At 57.3% G+C, this 15740-nt stretch overlaps 8 protein-coding genes across 8 annotated transcripts; 5 read left to right on the top strand and 3 right to left on the bottom strand.

Moving 5' to 3' along the window:
• Positions 1-376: 376 nt before the first annotated feature.
• On the bottom strand, positions 377-1312 carry J3D65DRAFT_558195 (3-ketoacyl-reductase-like protein; the record flags this gene model as incomplete). The annotated part of the gene is made up of 3 exons (XM_066797348.1): positions 377-413; positions 485-1199; positions 1276-1312. 3 exons carry the CDS (start codon positions 1310-1312, stop codon positions 377-379), a joined length of 789 nt encoding a protein of 262 aa, XP_066652665.1.
• Positions 1313-2134: 822 nt separating this feature from the next.
• Positions 2135-2679, top strand: J3D65DRAFT_76712 (uncharacterized protein). Its single transcript, XM_066804172.1, has 2 exons — positions 2135-2242; positions 2357-2679. The coding sequence occupies exons 1-2, from the start codon at positions 2219-2221 to the stop codon at positions 2573-2575; spliced, it is 243 nt and encodes an 80-aa protein (XP_066652664.1). The 5' UTR covers positions 2135-2218; the 3' UTR covers positions 2576-2679.
• On the top strand, positions 2418-4304 carry J3D65DRAFT_76698 (aldehyde dehydrogenase domain-containing protein). Its single transcript, XM_066804171.1, has 3 exons — positions 2418-3042; positions 3108-3965; positions 4012-4304. The coding sequence occupies exons 1-3, from the start codon at positions 2784-2786 to the stop codon at positions 4146-4148; spliced, it is 1254 nt and encodes a 417-aa protein (XP_066652663.1). The 5' UTR covers positions 2418-2783; the 3' UTR covers positions 4149-4304.
• A 1070-nt stretch (positions 4305-5374) lies between these two features.
• On the top strand, positions 5375-6721 carry J3D65DRAFT_594392 (dienelactone hydrolase). The gene is made up of 4 exons (XM_066797821.1): positions 5375-5559; positions 5610-5706; positions 5783-6126; positions 6264-6721. Exons 1-4 carry the CDS (start codon positions 5472-5474, stop codon positions 6470-6472), a joined length of 738 nt encoding a protein of 245 aa, XP_066652662.1. The 5' UTR covers positions 5375-5471; the 3' UTR covers positions 6473-6721.
• A 320-nt stretch (positions 6722-7041) lies between these two features.
• On the top strand, positions 7042-7737 carry J3D65DRAFT_76688 (uncharacterized protein). The gene has a single exon (XM_066804170.1). The coding sequence runs from the start codon at positions 7147-7149 to the stop codon at positions 7612-7614; it is 468 nt and encodes a 155-aa protein (XP_066652661.1). The 5' UTR covers positions 7042-7146; the 3' UTR covers positions 7615-7737.
• A 379-nt stretch (positions 7738-8116) lies between these two features.
• On the bottom strand, positions 8117-8431 carry J3D65DRAFT_670473 (uncharacterized protein; the record flags this gene model as incomplete). Its single annotated transcript, XM_066803287.1, has 2 exons — positions 8117-8337; positions 8404-8431. 2 exons carry the CDS (start codon positions 8429-8431, stop codon positions 8117-8119), a joined length of 249 nt encoding a protein of 82 aa, XP_066652660.1.
• An 894-nt stretch (positions 8432-9325) lies between these two features.
• J3D65DRAFT_634914 (alpha,alpha-trehalose-phosphate synthase-like protein subunit Tps2) lies at positions 9326-12662 on the bottom strand. The gene is made up of 5 exons (XM_066801265.1): positions 12590-12662; positions 12106-12468; positions 10117-12055; positions 9794-10066; positions 9326-9738 (listed from the first exon to the last, which is right to left on the bottom strand). The coding sequence occupies exons 2-5, from the start codon at positions 12454-12456 to the stop codon at positions 9524-9526; spliced, it is 2778 nt and encodes a 925-aa protein (XP_066652659.1). The 5' UTR covers positions 12457-12468; positions 12590-12662; the 3' UTR covers positions 9326-9523.
• A 660-nt stretch (positions 12663-13322) lies between these two features.
• J3D65DRAFT_76618 (uncharacterized protein) lies at positions 13323-15622 on the top strand. The gene is made up of 3 exons (XM_066804169.1): positions 13323-13942; positions 13989-14778; positions 14835-15622. Exons 1-3 carry the CDS (start codon positions 13470-13472, stop codon positions 15462-15464), a joined length of 1893 nt encoding a protein of 630 aa, XP_066652658.1. The 5' UTR covers positions 13323-13469; the 3' UTR covers positions 15465-15622.
• The last annotated feature ends 118 nt before the right edge of the window (positions 15623-15740 follow it).

Genomic DNA, 15740 nt, shown 5'->3' with positions numbered 1-15740 from the left:
CATCCAAAATAAAAAAGCTCTTTCCACAGTACCTACCAACTCTAGAAGAAATGGCGGGCCTGGCTGTGTGCTGGGAGTGTTTGTCCATACTTGCGCTTAGGGAGGGAGCTTGGTTTTGTGGGTGGTCATGTACCAACTACCAAGGATGAACAGTCAGTCCCTTGGATATCGTATGTGCATCGATGGCGGGCAATAAAGCAAAAGCAGATGGGTTTTCATTTGAGAGTAAGCATGCACCTGTATTGGCAGATGAGTGGCAAGACGGAGGTGCCTGATTTGCGATTTCTTCTTCTCTACTGCAATGGCTCTCCTCTGCTACTGTAGGGAGAGGAAAGATGCGTGGTCCGTCGTCTCTCTCGCGCTCGCTCTTACTCTCTCAAATACACCTCCCGCCATCAACAGGCAAATTAACCCTATAAAAATCAAAGTCAGCCACCACAACACCCCAAACTCAACAAACACCAATGACAAAAAATCAACTCACCCAGTAACAAACCCGGCCTCCGCACTCGCCAACCAAACACACGCACCCACCACATCATCGACCCTCCCAATCCTCCCCAGCGGTATGCCCTGCGCCAGCTTCGCGCGCGCGCCCTCGCTGTCCGGCCCGACAAACGTCTCGAACAGCCCCGTCGCCGTGATGAGCGGCAGCACGGCGTTGACGCGGATGCCCGCGGGCCCGAACTCGGCGGCCAGCCCCTTTGTCGCGTTGGACACGGCGCCCTTGGACGCGTTATACCAGACGAGCTCGGGGCGCGGGCGCTGCGAGCCGGTGCTGGAGATGTTGATGATGGAGAAGTTGCTGTTGCTGGTGGCAGTGGTGGTGGGGGAGGTGGATTGATCCGCCGCCACAACAGCCCTCGCAAAAGCATTCGAGCCCAGAAAAACAGACTTGACATTGACAGCAAAAACGCGATCAAACTCGTCCTCGGTGACCTGCAGCGTCGGCTTGTGCGCGTACGACGTGCCGGCGTTGTTGACCAGGATGTCGACGCGGCCGTGGGCGGCGACGGCCGCGGCCATGGCGGCGTCCCATTGCGCGGCGCTCGTCACGTCGAGCGGTTGGAAGGTGAGGTTGCTCGGGTTGGTGGACGCGATGGCCCGGCCCGAGGCCTCGTTGATGTCGCAGATGAGGACGTGGGCGCCTTCGGCGGCGAAGGCAAGGGAGATGGCGGCGCCGAAGCCGGATGAGCCGCCTGTGGTGGGTGGGTGGGTGAGCCTGTGTCTTATGGAGAGAGGTGAAGTGTGGAGGAGGAGATGGTGAATGCAGACCTGTCACGATGGCTACTTTGCCGTCCAAACGACCCATGTTGACGTCGACGATGATGTGCTGGTGTATGTATATCCCTTGATGGCCCTTCGTACCGGCAGAAATCCAAGCTCTTTCAGATATCCTGTACCAAGCAAGCAGACATAAACCAATTTAACAGACGGCCAGCAGCATGCCCACTTCTGCAAGTCGAGCTTGCCGTCAGCGTGCCCCGCCAAATGCGCCGTCCCTCGTCGAGGGGTATCAGTACAGTGGCTTGGTAGGTAGCGCAAAACGTCATACTCGTACATCACGAGCATCCCTCTCCAAATATCGTTGCCAGCGTTATATCACGGTTGGCACCCAAGCGGCGGCATGCACAAAGGGGAGACGAAGCAGCCATTTCCCCGCGTGGTCCCTGTCGGTAGCATTCAGGATGCGTCCCACCCACCTTTTCCCCGCATGTCTCGGGCGGGTATGCGGTTCCTCCGCACCACCGACCGTCCTGATTGGCCACCCTGCCCGGCTGGTCCAGCCAGAGGAGGTCTGGCACCGTTCCAAGCTGGGTGCGAAAGTGTGGCACGGATAGGTAGCTCACCAAACAGATTGAGAGAAAATCCAGAAGCCGTCCGCAGACACAGCTGGTCAAACTATCTGACTGTCCGGTCAGAAATTCCGAAAAGAGCAGCACCAACACTGCTTCAGAAGGTGAGTGATGGGGAACGTGCCTTGAACGTACCGCTACTTCGAGAAAAGAAGGCCATGCGCCACGCCCTACCCTACACACCACAGCCCTAGCGTCCCTGGTCCGCGGCGGGCAGGCTTGAAAAGGGAAAGCAGGGTGACGACCAGGGCTGCTGCAGATGCCTTCCTAGTTGTATTTCATATATTAAACGCTTGCCGTCGCGCCACGCGCTCGTCGCGCCAGCCTCGTACGTTTGAACTGACACGTATAAAGTTAGCAACATGGCTTTCGACCTCCCTTTTTCTGTAAGCACATCTCTTCGCTCTCCAACACCAATGCCAGTCGTGGCGCAAACCCGGAAAGCGCGCTGCCTCGCGTCGTCTAGTTATGGGCGCTGATATCGAACTCTCGTTTAAAAGCTCAAAAATCCAGCTCTTCTCCAGAGCCAATCCTACATCCACGGACAATGGAAAGACGCCGCGTCGGGCAAGACATTTGAAGTCATAGGTCAGTGTCGCTTTTCCCCGTCCGCAACCCCACACCGTCTGCAAGATTACTTTTCCCAAGGCCTTTTCGAACGCCTCTTCATGGTTTGTCGTAGCCACAGCGTGCTGAGAAGCTATCACATTCGCGCATGAGCGGACGCTTTTCCTTGTCTCCAGACTCTTCCCAAAACAAGATTAGTTGCAACTGACGCGTCGGCCCCTTGGGCGCAAAGATCCTGGCACTGGCAAGCCGTGGGCATCGTGTCCAATCAACGATGCCTCAGACGTCGACGCCGCCGTCCAGTCAGCGTACGACTGCTTCCAGTCCTACCGGAAGCTTACGCCGCGTGCCCGCGCCAAAATGCTGTTCAAATGGGACGCTTTGATCCATGACAATTACGACGACTTGGCTACGTTGCTGACGTACGAGACGGGGAAGCCGCTTGCCGAGGCGTATGGCGAGCTTGACTACAGCACTGGCTTTACGTGGTGGTTTGCCGGCGAGGCGGAGCGCATCCAAGGCACCGTCTTCGTGCCGTCGGCGCCAAACAGGCGCGTCTTTACCGTCAAGCAGCCAATTGGCGTGGCCGCGGCTCTTGTGCCCTGGAACTTTCCCATCGGTAAGCCTTTCCACTGACCGGGGGACTCTGAAATTTTCGAGTGCAAGCCTGACAATCGTCTATAGCGATGGTTCTGCGTAAAGTGGGCGCGGCGCTCGCAGCTGGATGTACCATGATTGTCAAGCCCAGCCCGGAGACTCCCATCACTTGTCTAGCTCTTGCGCATCTGGCAACCGAGGCGGGATTCCCCCCCGGCGCTTTCAACGTCTTGACCACCGACATGGAAAAGACACCGGAGCTCAGCGAGGCCTTGACACGCCACGAGCTTGTCAAGAAGATAACGTTTACGGGCAGCACGCGCGTCGGGAAAATAGTCGCCAAGAATGCCGCCGAAGGCCTCAAAAAAGTGACGCTGGAGCTTGGTGGAAACTGTCCTGTTCTGGTCTTTGACGACGCGTCTCTTGATCAGGTAATGGCGCAACTCGTTCCACTCAAGTGGCGCCATGCCGGACAAGCGTGTATTACCGCAAACCGAATCTACGTCCAAGACGGCATCTTCGACGCGTTTGTCAAGCGATTTGCCGCCGAAACGGCGAAGCTCAGGGTTGGCCACGGCGCGGCAGATGGTACGACTATGGGGCCCGTAACGACGCCGCGAGGCCTTGAAAAGGCAGAGTCGATTGTAAAAGATGCTCGCGAGAAAGGTGCCGAAATCGTAATCGGAGGGAAGCGTGTCGATGGAAAAGGAGGCTATTTCTTCGAACCTACCATCATCACAGGCGTTCAGCCTGACATGCAGGCGTCTTGCGAGGAAAACTTTTCGCCCATTGCGTCGATTCTCAAATTCAAGACCGAGGAAGAGGGTGTCAAGGCTGCAAATGAGACGAGCATGGGTCTTGCCAGCTACTGCTTTACGAAGAATGTTGATCGAATGTGGCGTATGCTGGAGAACCTGGAGGCCGGTATGATCGGGATGAACACTGGTAAGTGGGATCGCACTGTACGTGAATGCTGCTAACCTTGTGCCAGGCAATTCATCTGCGGCCGAGTCGCCTTTCGGCGGCATCAAGGAATCGGGCTACGGCAAGGAGTCGGGTAAAGATGTCGCAGTCAATGAGTACCTTGTAACCAAGACGGGCACCTTCACCCTGGAGGGCCAATATTGAGTGTAATGGTGACGCAAGAATTGCGAACGCCTGCTGACGGGTTGTGGCGGAGAAGATTGGAGAAGCCGACGAGATCGACACAGGGACAGCATTGTGTACTCTGTACAACAAAAAAAAAAAAAAAAAAAAAAAAAAACCAATGGGTTACCAATTTCGAGGCTGCGTAAACTGTGAAAGAGCACGGCATGCCCGTGAGCAGCGTTGGGCGTCCGAGCAGCAAGCTGGTCAAGGTCAGAAAGCTCATGCAGTGAGCATTGCAAATCAATAGCCTCGTGAGTCCCAAATGTGATACGATGGTTGCAGAAGCGTGCCATGGTGTTGACGTGCAACGGGTCAGATCTTTCGCCGACGCTCCGTCTTTCCGAGCCGGCATCCCGATGACCAGGGTGATGGCGTCGCCTTTCTTGGTCGATGATCTGACGGGACGGGCTCAGGACAGGACAGGACAGGACAGGACAGGACCCATAAGCTCACCGGTTACGCGCTCCAGCCACAAGCGGTGCCAGCAGGAGCACAGAGGGTTTATGCAACGTTCACAGTCGAGACCGACGGGCCGTGTTGGGAGAAATGGCCGGGGCCGCGAGAGATTGAGCAAAGATTCGAGCATGCAGGGCAGCAGATCCTTCGGACAAGCTTTGGCGAACGCGCACCACGTGGATGTGCGGGGATCATGGCGGCCTGGGAGCGACGTCGAGGCTGTATAGGGGCTCCATGACGTGGGATCGTGCTCTCGTCCCCTGAGCAGGCACGCATGAAGGCCGCGCTCACAGGCTGGCCAGGCCCAGCGACGGAGACGTTGCCATGGCGGCTTATGTCCGGGCAGAGAAGGTGGTGGCGGCGGTGGCGGCAATGGACGACGGGAGGGCCTGAAAACATATGGATGATGACGAGCAGAGGGTGTTGACTCCCTGGAGGTGAAGGCAGAGCGGCAACGGAGGCTCCGCAGGCGCCGTGGCGGAAATAACAGCCTTGTCGGGGTTATCCTGGCAGCCGCTGCGAAAGCTTGCAAAGGCTCTTTTTGGACGTCGACCTGGACGACGACACCCACTCGACAGCAAAAGGGAGCGCCGTCGCGCTACTCACTGCCCTTCTCGGGCTGGATAACGGCAACCTGCCCGTCTCAGTCGCAATGCGTCAGCGACGGTCCCCACCATGCCCACCGCATGGACATTTCCGAACACTGCCCGCCATGGGATAAAAAGACGGACAACTACCCCACGGCGAGGGCCCCTCCAACACCTCACCTGTATCCCTCGCCCCTCAATCGCCCTCCTCGCCCTCTCGTCGCTCTCGTCACTCTCGCCGAATCCCTCCTCAGAAACAATGGCCTCCAACCCCCCCGCCAAGTGCTGCACCGTTGCTGTCAAGCACGAGGGCAAGCCCACCGGCTCGATTGAGAAGGTCGGCGGCAGTACGTCAATTACCACCCCTCAGCATCCATCCCGTCTAACCACCTCGCAGTCGAGTCCTACGTTGCCTACCCGGCCGACAAGAGCACCGAGAATGCCGTCCTGATCCTGACCGACATCTTCGGCCACGAGTTCAACAACTCGCAGCTGTGAGCCACCACCACCACCACCAACCGCACGACAGACATGCCAGACCAACCCTCTAACGCGCCTCGCCTCCTCTAGCATCGCCGACGAATACGCCGCCAACGGCTACTACACGGTCGTCCCCGACCTGTTCAACAAGAACCCCGTGCCGGCGCAGATGCCCGAGGGCTTCGACCTGATGGCGTGGCTGCAAAACCACCTGGTGCAGCACGTCGAGCCGATTGTGCAGAGCGTCGTCAAGGCCCTGCGCGCCGACAAGGGCACCAAGCGCGTCGGCGGCGTCGGCTACTGCTTCGGCGCAAAGTACGTCGTGCGCGCTCTCCAGCCCGGCAACATCGACGTCGGCTTCGTCGCCCACCCCTCGTTCGTCGACGCCGACGAGCTCAAGGCCATCCAGGGCCCCCTGAGCATCGCCGCTGCTGGTACGCCGACTCCCATTCTCCCTCCTTCTAGCACCCCACCCCCATACCCCTAGAATCCCTTTTCGCCCCCTGACTCCCGCGCAACGCAACCCCTGCATGCCGTCACCACCTAGCCACGCAACTGACGTCACCCACAGAAACCGACGACATCTTCCCCGCGCCCAAGCGCCGCGAATCCGAAGACATCCTCGTCGGCATCAAGGCGACGTACCAGCTGAACCTCTTCTCGGGCGTCGAGCACGGCTTCGCCGTCCGCGGCGACGTGTCCAAGAAGCACGTCAAGTTCGCCAAGGAGCAGGCCTTTTACCAGGCCGTCGCCTGGTTCGACGAGTACCTCAAGGCTTAAATTTTGTCGAATGACAGAGAGAGAAATAAAGAATTAGAGAGAGAAAGAAAGAGGGAGAGAGAAGGAGAGAGGAGAGAAATGGAAGAGTGAATGTACATGCGCCCCCACCCCCCCCGCCACCGCCTTGTTGATATGACGTCTTGCTGTAAATACCTACATAATGATTACCTACCCTGCTACCTGTACATACCATACCCCTGATTTCCTGCGACGCCGTAAGCTGCGCGTCCATCTCTGCCACGTCTTCCACGCGCGCGTAGTAACGCGCCCACGGCACTTGCAGTGTGTCTGTCACACCCTAATCTACCGTTTTCTACCGCTCCCACCTGCTTGCCATACATACACTGTACCACGGGCCGTGCCAGCGCGGCGTGGCATGGCGAAGCAAGGGCGGCGTGGCGGCTGGTTGTTGTGCCACAAGGCGAGGTAAGGTAAGGTAAGGCGGTACTGGGTGATACATGCATACAAAGATGCAACGGGCGATGGTCGGGCTACAAAGACAGATTGGTTCATTGACCGAAGTGCATTTGCAAAGAAGATGGTAGATTTCTTTTGTATGCCCGCTAACAATGCGATATGCTCCAGTATATCTAGATGCGTTCTATCCGACCCAAGTCTAACAAGACGACGACGATGAACAAAGGAGAAGCAAAGAGAAGAGGGAGGATGGAAAGATGGTTGAAGGAAGACTTTTCGCTGGCTGTAAAAAGCCACGATGCTCATGCCTAATGACGATAGTGCTGACGCCAATGCAGACGGTGTGGTGCGGGGTATGTCATAAAGGAAAGAAACAGAGAAAAGGAAACGCAACGAATGTCGAGAGGTGGGTGGGTGTAAGCGGCCACGCTGCACTGCGCAGAGCCGGATGCGCCAGGCAGGCAGGCAGGCAGGCAGGCAGCGAAGCGGCAGCGGTAGCGTGCGTGCAAGAACCAAAACAGGCCCGCGCTGTGCGAGCCGTGATGATTATGTACAATGTATGTATGCAGTGGTCGAAAAGGTTGTGTGATAATGATGATGGTGGTAGGTCGTCATGTCGTGTGCAAGCTGCGTCGTGTCGCCCCAGCCGCCGCGCCAAACGCCTGAGAGTAGCCCCGTTTACATTTCCAGGTCGAGCGGCTGCGGTAGCAACGACGACGGCGTAGAGTAGTACAGCAAATTGGCGCCAGGTTGTGCATGTCGCGTTCAGAGGGAGGGCGGCGCTAAGGACGTGCTCTCCCGGGGTCTCGCACGCGTCCGGCCTTCTTCGCAGTCGACCCGGCGGCACGTTTCACGACGGCCACAGCAGGCGATTGGCAGGCACGGCACGCCTAGGCAAGGTAAGGGAATAAGGCGGCGGCAGGCGGTGCGCTAGTGGCGTTTCTCCGGGTCCTCCCCACGAGGGATCCGGATGGGAGGAGGGCCCTGTCTCTCCTTAGGTAGGTACCTAGCTCGGTCGAGCTTCGCGCGTGTCGTGTCGTGTGTGTCGGTCCCCGTATCTCTCTTCTGTCACGACCGCCGTGTCACGGCCGCCGCTGTTTGGCTCCGAGACAGGCGAGCAGGCCAAAACAACAAGCAAGCAGTGAATCATGCCGCCGTAGCCGCGACGCAAGTTTCCGCGCAGCTCGAGGCAGCTTTCCGTTGCGGAGCTCTGTTTTTTCTCTTGCTCTAAGGCCGATTCAGGCGTCCAGAAAGGTCGCGGACGGCCGCTGTCGGGATCTTGGACCAGCGCCGAGAAGCCGAGTTGGAAGAGGACGAAGTTGACGTGCTCGACGTCGGTGACGTGCTGCCGTAGACGTACTCGCCGTCGACGTAACGGGCGTCGCTGATGAACGTGGTGCGCTTGTCGCGGCGGGTGTAGCGCTTCTCCAAGCGGTAGAGCTCGAGTTCTGGGTGCATGGCATGTCAACACGCGGGGCTTCGAAATGGGAGATAGGGGAGCCGAGAGGACGTACTTGCTTGCAGCTTGTCGAGAAGACCCATGACGGCGAGAGCGAGATTGGATAGGAGTCGGCCGGGCAGAGGGGGCGAAAGTCAAACAGCAGCAGGTTTCTTTTGCAGCAGGAGAATTCCAGCGAAAAGAGACGTTGAGTTGTTGACAACGAGAGGCGACGAGGAACGGGACGCTGGCAACAATAATACGACGGTCTGTCTGGCTCTGGATTTGACTTGGCCCGGAGATGGGGCTACGAATGGATCTGCAGCTCGGAGCAGGTGACGCGAAGGGGAAGGTAAAGATGGTTGGGCCGGGGATTGTGCGGAGCGGATCGTCGAGCAATATATGGCTCTGTTTGACTTTGGGATAGAAGGATAGGCGGTTTGCTGGGTCAGCGTGGGATTGCTAGCGGCGCAGACGGAACGAGCGGTGAGGCGGTAGCCAGAGGGAGTGGACGGGAGGGAGTTGGAGAGGCGTTGTGGTGCGGGAGGGAGGGATCGAGGATGAAGAACAACGGCGGCGCTCAGCAGGTGGGTCAAGCGTTGACAAGCGAGGCGAGGCCACGCCTGATGAAGCAGAGATACGGCAGTCAGGGGCCGCCCTCATCTTGTGCTCGACCTGAGCAACCCCCGCGCGTCGTCAGGTCGTCAATCCATCTCCATGGTCCGAAATTGAAATCGTCCCTCCCGTTGCCCGCCCGAGAAGTCTGTCAGCATCCCGCAAAGCTTAGTATCAATCATCCAACCAAACAATAAAAGACCAGCAGACGCTCCCTGCAGCCACGTTGATGTGCACGATCTCCCGTCCAGCTGGCCTTTCTTTTCCTCCCGAGTCGCATTGTTCTCTCGTCGAAACGCGTGACGTGCCACGAAACGCTCACGGCAGCTCCGCTTCCGCCTTCTCTGTCAGATTCGGCCTCCAAAACACTCGTCGCGTTGCAGTGAAGAAAATGCTTCATTTGTGCTCTATCTTGGCCTTGTCTATGCTTTTGCCGAGGCGTTGCCTGACCCATCCTGGCTTTTATTGAGCCTACGCCATCATGATTGTCCTCCACTCGTCAATGCCTCCCTACTACGCCCCGGGTCTTCTCATTGTCGCATCCCATGTTGAAAAGCAAATGTCCACTCTCCACCCTCCCATTACAGTCGTGATTCGGGCACCGTGCCGTCCACAACTGCGACGGCGCCAATGTTGCCAGCGTCAGCCGAGCCGTTGAGGAGAGCAACCACCGAAATGACGTCGGATGGCTCCAGTAGGTGCCAGCTCGCCAGCGTCTGCTTGGAGCTAGCTCCAACTGTCACGGAAAAGACGTGGTCTTGAGGTAAGTTCGAGCGACGCAAAGCTCGGAACATGTCTATCCAACCATCAGCATCTGTCGCATCCATCTTCACAGCGCAGTCAGTGCTTACCTTCGTCTGTAAAGTCGTCGCCCAGGCACAAAATGAACTCGGGAGGCGACGCGCCATACTCCGCAACCAGGCGCTTGGCAATCTCGCCCTTGTTCACAAACCGAGGCCGCACCTCCAGGTTGGCCTTGCCCGTCATGACCTCGACATCGTACTTCTTGGCCACGGTGTTTTCAAGGTGCCTTTGGCATTCTCGTGCCTGGTAGGCGCCGTACTCGGGATCAGCACGCCGATAGTGCCATGTCAGCGCTATCTTTTTGCGTTCGATGAATGAGCCTGCCAACAGTCAGCTTCCACCATTGTCTCGTTTCGACGTGCGCACGCACCCTGGGTTCGCTCCGTGTAGTGCTGGAACACCTGCATCACCTCCGACTGCCAGCTCATGTCCGTCTTGTCGGTCAAATTCTCCCACTCTTCCGAGCGAGGATGGCGCATGAAGCTGCCATGCTCGGCGCTGAGGCCTAGCTCAGTAATGTGTCCCATCCACTCATCAAGGAAAGCCTGATCACGTCCGCTGATGATCCAGACAGCGTTGGAAGGGTCCGATGCCAAGGTCTTGATGGTGCGAATGACCCTGTCCGAAGGGATGGCCGATTGGGGGTCCTTCACGATGGGTGTCAACGTGCCGTCATAGTCAAACATGAAGAGCCTCTTCTTCGCTTGACGGTACTGTGCCAGAAGCTTGGCCCTGTCCAGAGCCGGCGTGGCAAACGACTGATCAAACGAAGAAAGGTTGGTCAACAACCGCCTGAAGTAATTCGAGCTCCACGCCTGAACGTTGTTGGTGATGACATGCTTGTAAAGCTTCTCGTGCTGGGCTGTCCTTTCTTCTTCGGACATGGTCAGCGCCCGGTCAATGGCATCCGCAACTCCGCCAAGATCCCAGGGGTTGATGTGAATCGCGCTGCCCAGGCTGCCGGCGGTACCAGAAAATTCGGAGAGGATCAGAGGGCCATGATCGTCCTTTTGAGCGATGATGTACTCCATGCTGGTCGTGTTCATGCCATCACGAACACTGGTGATGAGGCCAACGTCGGCCACGCGCAACAGTGCAAAGTACTCCTCCTTGGAAAGGTACTGCGGGTAATGCTGCACAGGCGTGAAGCTGAGGGACCCATAGTTGCCGTTGATTTTGGCCACGAGGTCGGAAATTTTGTTCATGAATTTATTGTCCGGATCATGCTGGTTGAGTTGGTTGCTGCTGGGGCTGGTGACCTGGATCAGGACTACCTGATCCCGCCACTCTGGGTACCTCTCCAGAAACATTTCAAAGGCTTGCAGCTTTTGCGCAACTCCCCTCACGGCATCGAGCCTGTCTCGGCCCACAATGACCTTTTTGCCGGCATAGAGCTCGCGGATGGCCTGCACCTTTTCGGCGACCTTGGAATCCTCAAAGCAGACTTTCTGCGTTTCCGCAGCGTTGATGCCAATCGGGAACACATCCACTGCGACGTGGGCCCCGTATGCATCCACACCAGCCGAAGACGAGTCGAAGCCAAGGATTCGGGTACAGCAGGAAGAAAAGTGACGTGAGTAGCTGTAGGACTGGAAGCCAACCATGTTGGCGCCCAGGACACCCTCAAGTATCTCCTTGCGTCGGCTCAAACAGCGGTAGAATTCGCTGCTGGGGAATGGAATGTGGAGGAAAAAGCCAATGTAAACGTTGGGGAGCCTCTGGCGCAACAGGCTAGGGAGCAGGAGAAGGTAGTAGTCGTGAACCATGATGATGTCTCCAGGCTTGTAGATCTCCAAGATTTTGTCGGCAAACATCTTGTTCATTCGGTAGTAATCGGCCCATGCCTTGCGTGCCGCACGTCCATCAGCGGGCTCGTTTTGCTTGTAATGGAAGAGATTGTACAATTCATTCTCAGCAAACTGGCGCCACCTAGATTGGTTCTTGAGAACCAGGGCGTCATTGTCCTCGTCCATGTCGTCGTACAGCCATACGGGAACGATTCTGCCGCCGTGGTCGCGCTCCAGCTGCCGCTCAAGGCGCTGCCGGTGTTCGCGGTCGATGCTGATGCCGTCGATGTGAGTCGGCTGCGGGGGCTTGGAGTTGACGTCGACAGGAATCGGCGCCGAAGCCTTGTTCAAGGGAGCTGTGTTGGCGACGCTGTTGGCGCTGCCATGGTGAATCTGTGCATCGGGAGCAACCTTGATTTCACCAGTCCAGCCAACCAGGGTGTGGTTCCAGGGAGACGCGGACGAGGACAGGTGAGTGAAGGAGTCAAAAAGAGCGGAGGTACCCCGTCGGGACCGCAATTGCTACTTCCTGATCAGCTCATGTCCAATTTCTGCGTTGACATGGCACTCACCCAATCGCTGCCGGGTGAGTAGGCAACCGTGTACGGGACGGCCGTGGTTGCGCTAATGACACCTCCGCTCAGATTGAGGTTGGGGTGCGCGGCCTTGGGGTCTACGTCGGCCAGATGGGCATTTTGCGTCGAGTCGCCGGCGGGCCTGGCAAGCCTCTGTAGGAGCTCTTCGGCGGTCTTGGCACCGGCAGCTACGTCGGAGGGCGAGGTTGAGCGGCCATGCTGAAAGTAACTCGAGTTTCCGTTGGCGAGGACGCCGGGGGTGACGGGTATGGAGGTGAGGGCGGGATTGAGAGCAGGATGGACAGATTCGGTACGGTCGGCCTGGGGTCTCGAAGGCAGGGAGGGCATGTTGGTGTTGTGCTGCGTTGTCGCGGGGTGAGCAGGTGGTACGAAATGAATGCAGGTGGGGTGAAGAGGGAGGGGGGATGGGTTGTCTGTCGAGATGGGCTGGCGGAGAGGAGGTGAGGAGTGAAAGACGTACAGAGTGGCCTCCAGCAGTGCTGCAGGAGAAGAAGGAGGTGTGGCAGCGCGGGGTGAGGGAGTGGGAGTGCTGTGGAGAGGAGTGCAGCTCGAGGACTGGACCTGGAATTCTTCGCGAAGCCTGACGTAATTGGTCGGTGCCAAGGAAGCCAGGCGGACGGGACTGGGGGGGGATGCAGCACAACACAGGCACTTGACCTCTCTTAGCGGGGTGGATTTCTGGTGAAGGGTGCCAGTGGGCAGATGCGGGCAGCAGGACAGCAAAACCAGGTAATTTCACTCATTTATGAGAAGCCATGGCAGGCAGGGGCTGGTCTTCTGGAGCCATCTCTGCTCTTCCAACAAAGTCTGGACCCAGCCCGCCCGCGAGAGATAGGTACTGTAGCTTGTACGGTAGTCACTTGCTGTGCTGGGTGTCCGTCGACATCAAGGCACGTTTGTCGGCCCCTTTTCCAGACCAGGATTCTGATTCTGCTCTGGGCATGTGCATCGATTCCGGGCTGTGCGAGGGATGCCGCCGCCGCCGTGCTCATGTCGAGCTCGAGCCAGGCCAGGCGCGTCATCTCTGCTGTCCAGTCTCCGGCCAGTCCTGTCTCTTCAATCGTCGCCCACTTGGTGGTGTCTTGATTCGTGTCATGCTCGTGCGCTTCCGCTTCTGACTCAGGTCCGGGTCGCTGGTCGGTCGGCGTCCACTTCGTCCCGCTCCGAAGGCGGTGAGCCTGGTCAGCACGGACCACAAATGCGTCGACCACGGGCGACGGCCGGCGGACCTCCACCACGCGTGTGATGCGTCGTCCGCTTGGATAATCCACTTCTCTATTCGACCACTCTTTCGAGCGCTGCCTTCTCCGTCCATCCTTTGGCCCATTGAGCGCGCAGTCATGCACGCGAACTGGGTCCTTCGCCCTTCGCCCAACCTCAATTGCCTCTCCCAACGCCTGCGCATTTCGCTGCGCAATCCTCCTCGCCGCACCTCCACGCCCCGACTTCCTGCGTCCTTTTCCACCTCTTCACGCAACCTGCAGCCAGAACCCGAGCCTGAGACGGAATCAAGACCAGACAATGCGCAAGCTTTGAATGATGACGTTCAAGCCGCGCTCCAAGATTCTAGACATGTGAACCGGGATAAACAACCAGTCCGCATACATTACACGGCCAAATCTTTCGACACTCCTCGAAACCGCAAAGTCAGAAACGACCAAGATACTTCGTCGCTTCGACGGCAAAAGAGACCAACACTGCCGCCCCCAGACTACACTGGTCAATATATACATCTGCTGCACGATAAATACGTCGAGGATCACAAGCTGCCATGGTATGATGAAGGCACCATTTCCAAGCTGCCATTGGTCAGGTAAGACTCTCGCCGCCCTTTCTCCGCACTCTCCTCACCTTTTCAGACTCAATGAGGAGCTCTCCTCTTTTGCCGAATTTCTCCTTCCCACCGAAAAAGAACGCGTTGCTCGGAATTGTGTCACCGAAGACTTGATGAAGATCTTTTCTATGCATCAAGAGACAATTTTGAAAGGCTTTGGTCTTGAGCCTTTTGGATCAGAGGTCAATTCACTGGCAACCATCACTTCGGACCTGGATTTCCGCCTCTATGACAAGACCATCTATGAGGCATCGGACATCGACGCCAAACAAGCCCCCCGTTACAACAATCGCAAGCGTTTGATTAACGCTCTCAATCAATTCCAGCGCGCTCTCAGATATCTTCACGTCCCTAACCGGCTGGGGAAAGGCGCCCAAGATCATCGTCTTTTCCAAACGCCGGTACTACTCCATGCGCGCTACCCACTTATTGAAACGTCGCATCGCCCAACCAACATCGATGTGCAAATTGTTTGCTCGAATGACCCCAGCCACTCTCTCATCACCACGAGCAAGTACATGGAGGAGATACCCCACATCCTGACCGTCTACGTGCTACTAAGGCGCACACTCTCTGCCAGAGGTCTCACGGATGTCTTCAATGGGGGCATTGGATCTTACACATTATTCTACATGATCGTAGCAGCCCTGAAGAATGGTCCGCAACCAATGCCAAACACCCCGGCCGAGATGTTGCTTCATGTGCTTTCGTTCTACACCGTTTTCGATTCCGACAAGAAATGGATGACAATCGACCCTCCACAAGTCTCCGAAAAGATGCAGCCCCCAGCAGAATCTACAGAATCTCGGATTCCTGTGAGTACCGAAGCCACAAATACTCTAACCGGCTTGGCTGACACTTGATTTTCCAGGTCGGAACCGTCTGGCCAGAACGGCCATATCTGCTATCGATCAAAGACCCAGCTGACCCGACTAACGATCTTCCGCGACAGTCCTTCGCCTGGAGGCACGTCAAAGCCACATTTGCGGTTCTGCGAAAGGAACTCTCGCTGAGATTGAAGACGCGCGACACCCGTCTGCTCCTGGTGCCGTTTGTGGGGCGCTTCTTCGAGGACGTGATAGCAAAGAGGGAAGCCCTCCTGAAATACCACAAGGTGTTCTCATCTGGAATGGCAGGATTCGATGCTGGACTCAAAATCGAGAAGAGAACGGACCGACAGGGACTGAGAATAAGGCCAATCCACGCGGATAGAGGGCCTGCGCCGTACCGGCCCAACCTCCGTGGCGTAGTAAAGAGCGATGGAGACGCAAGTCAGGCCCAGACAGCCGCGGAGCCGGTACAGGCTCCTAATGCTGCTGAGAGCAGCGCAGACGAGAATCTCGAGCCGACGACCACCGCGGCAGCGAAGGAGGAGTCTTCTGCAGCCGAGAGCAATGCAAGCGAGAGTCAAGACCAACATCAAGAGGCTGCAGAGCTATCCCTGGAATCCTCAGCTCCCAAGGATAGTCAAGAGGAGCCCCGCGACCAAAGGGAGGCATGAGGAATTCGTCAGTCCTATTGTGACGAGCCAGAAGGGGAGAATGTGTTCGATCGCCTGGTTGGAGGCCTCTATCCCAAGGACGTGGAGAGAACAGTGACGTGTGCGACACATTTCAGTCGGGGTTTTGGGCATCCGAACGCAAGTCAAGCCCCCTACGACTCAAGCCGGCATGGACGTTGGACTGTCTTGGGCGAAGCGCTGCTGCCGGCGGATAAAAAATCTTTGGCATTGGGGCGACTTGCAATGTCCCATATGTCATTGGTATCGCTCACACTC

This window comes from Phyllosticta citribraziliensis (genome assembly GCF_038025025.1).
Source record: "Phyllosticta citribraziliensis strain CPC 17464 chromosome Unknown J3D65scaffold_10, whole genome shotgun sequence".
NCBI lineage: Eukaryota > Fungi > Ascomycota > Dothideomycetes > Botryosphaeriales > Phyllostictaceae > Phyllosticta > Phyllosticta citribraziliensis.
Note: the sequence above shows the minus strand (reverse complement) of the source record. Positions and strands in the feature narration are given on the sequence as shown.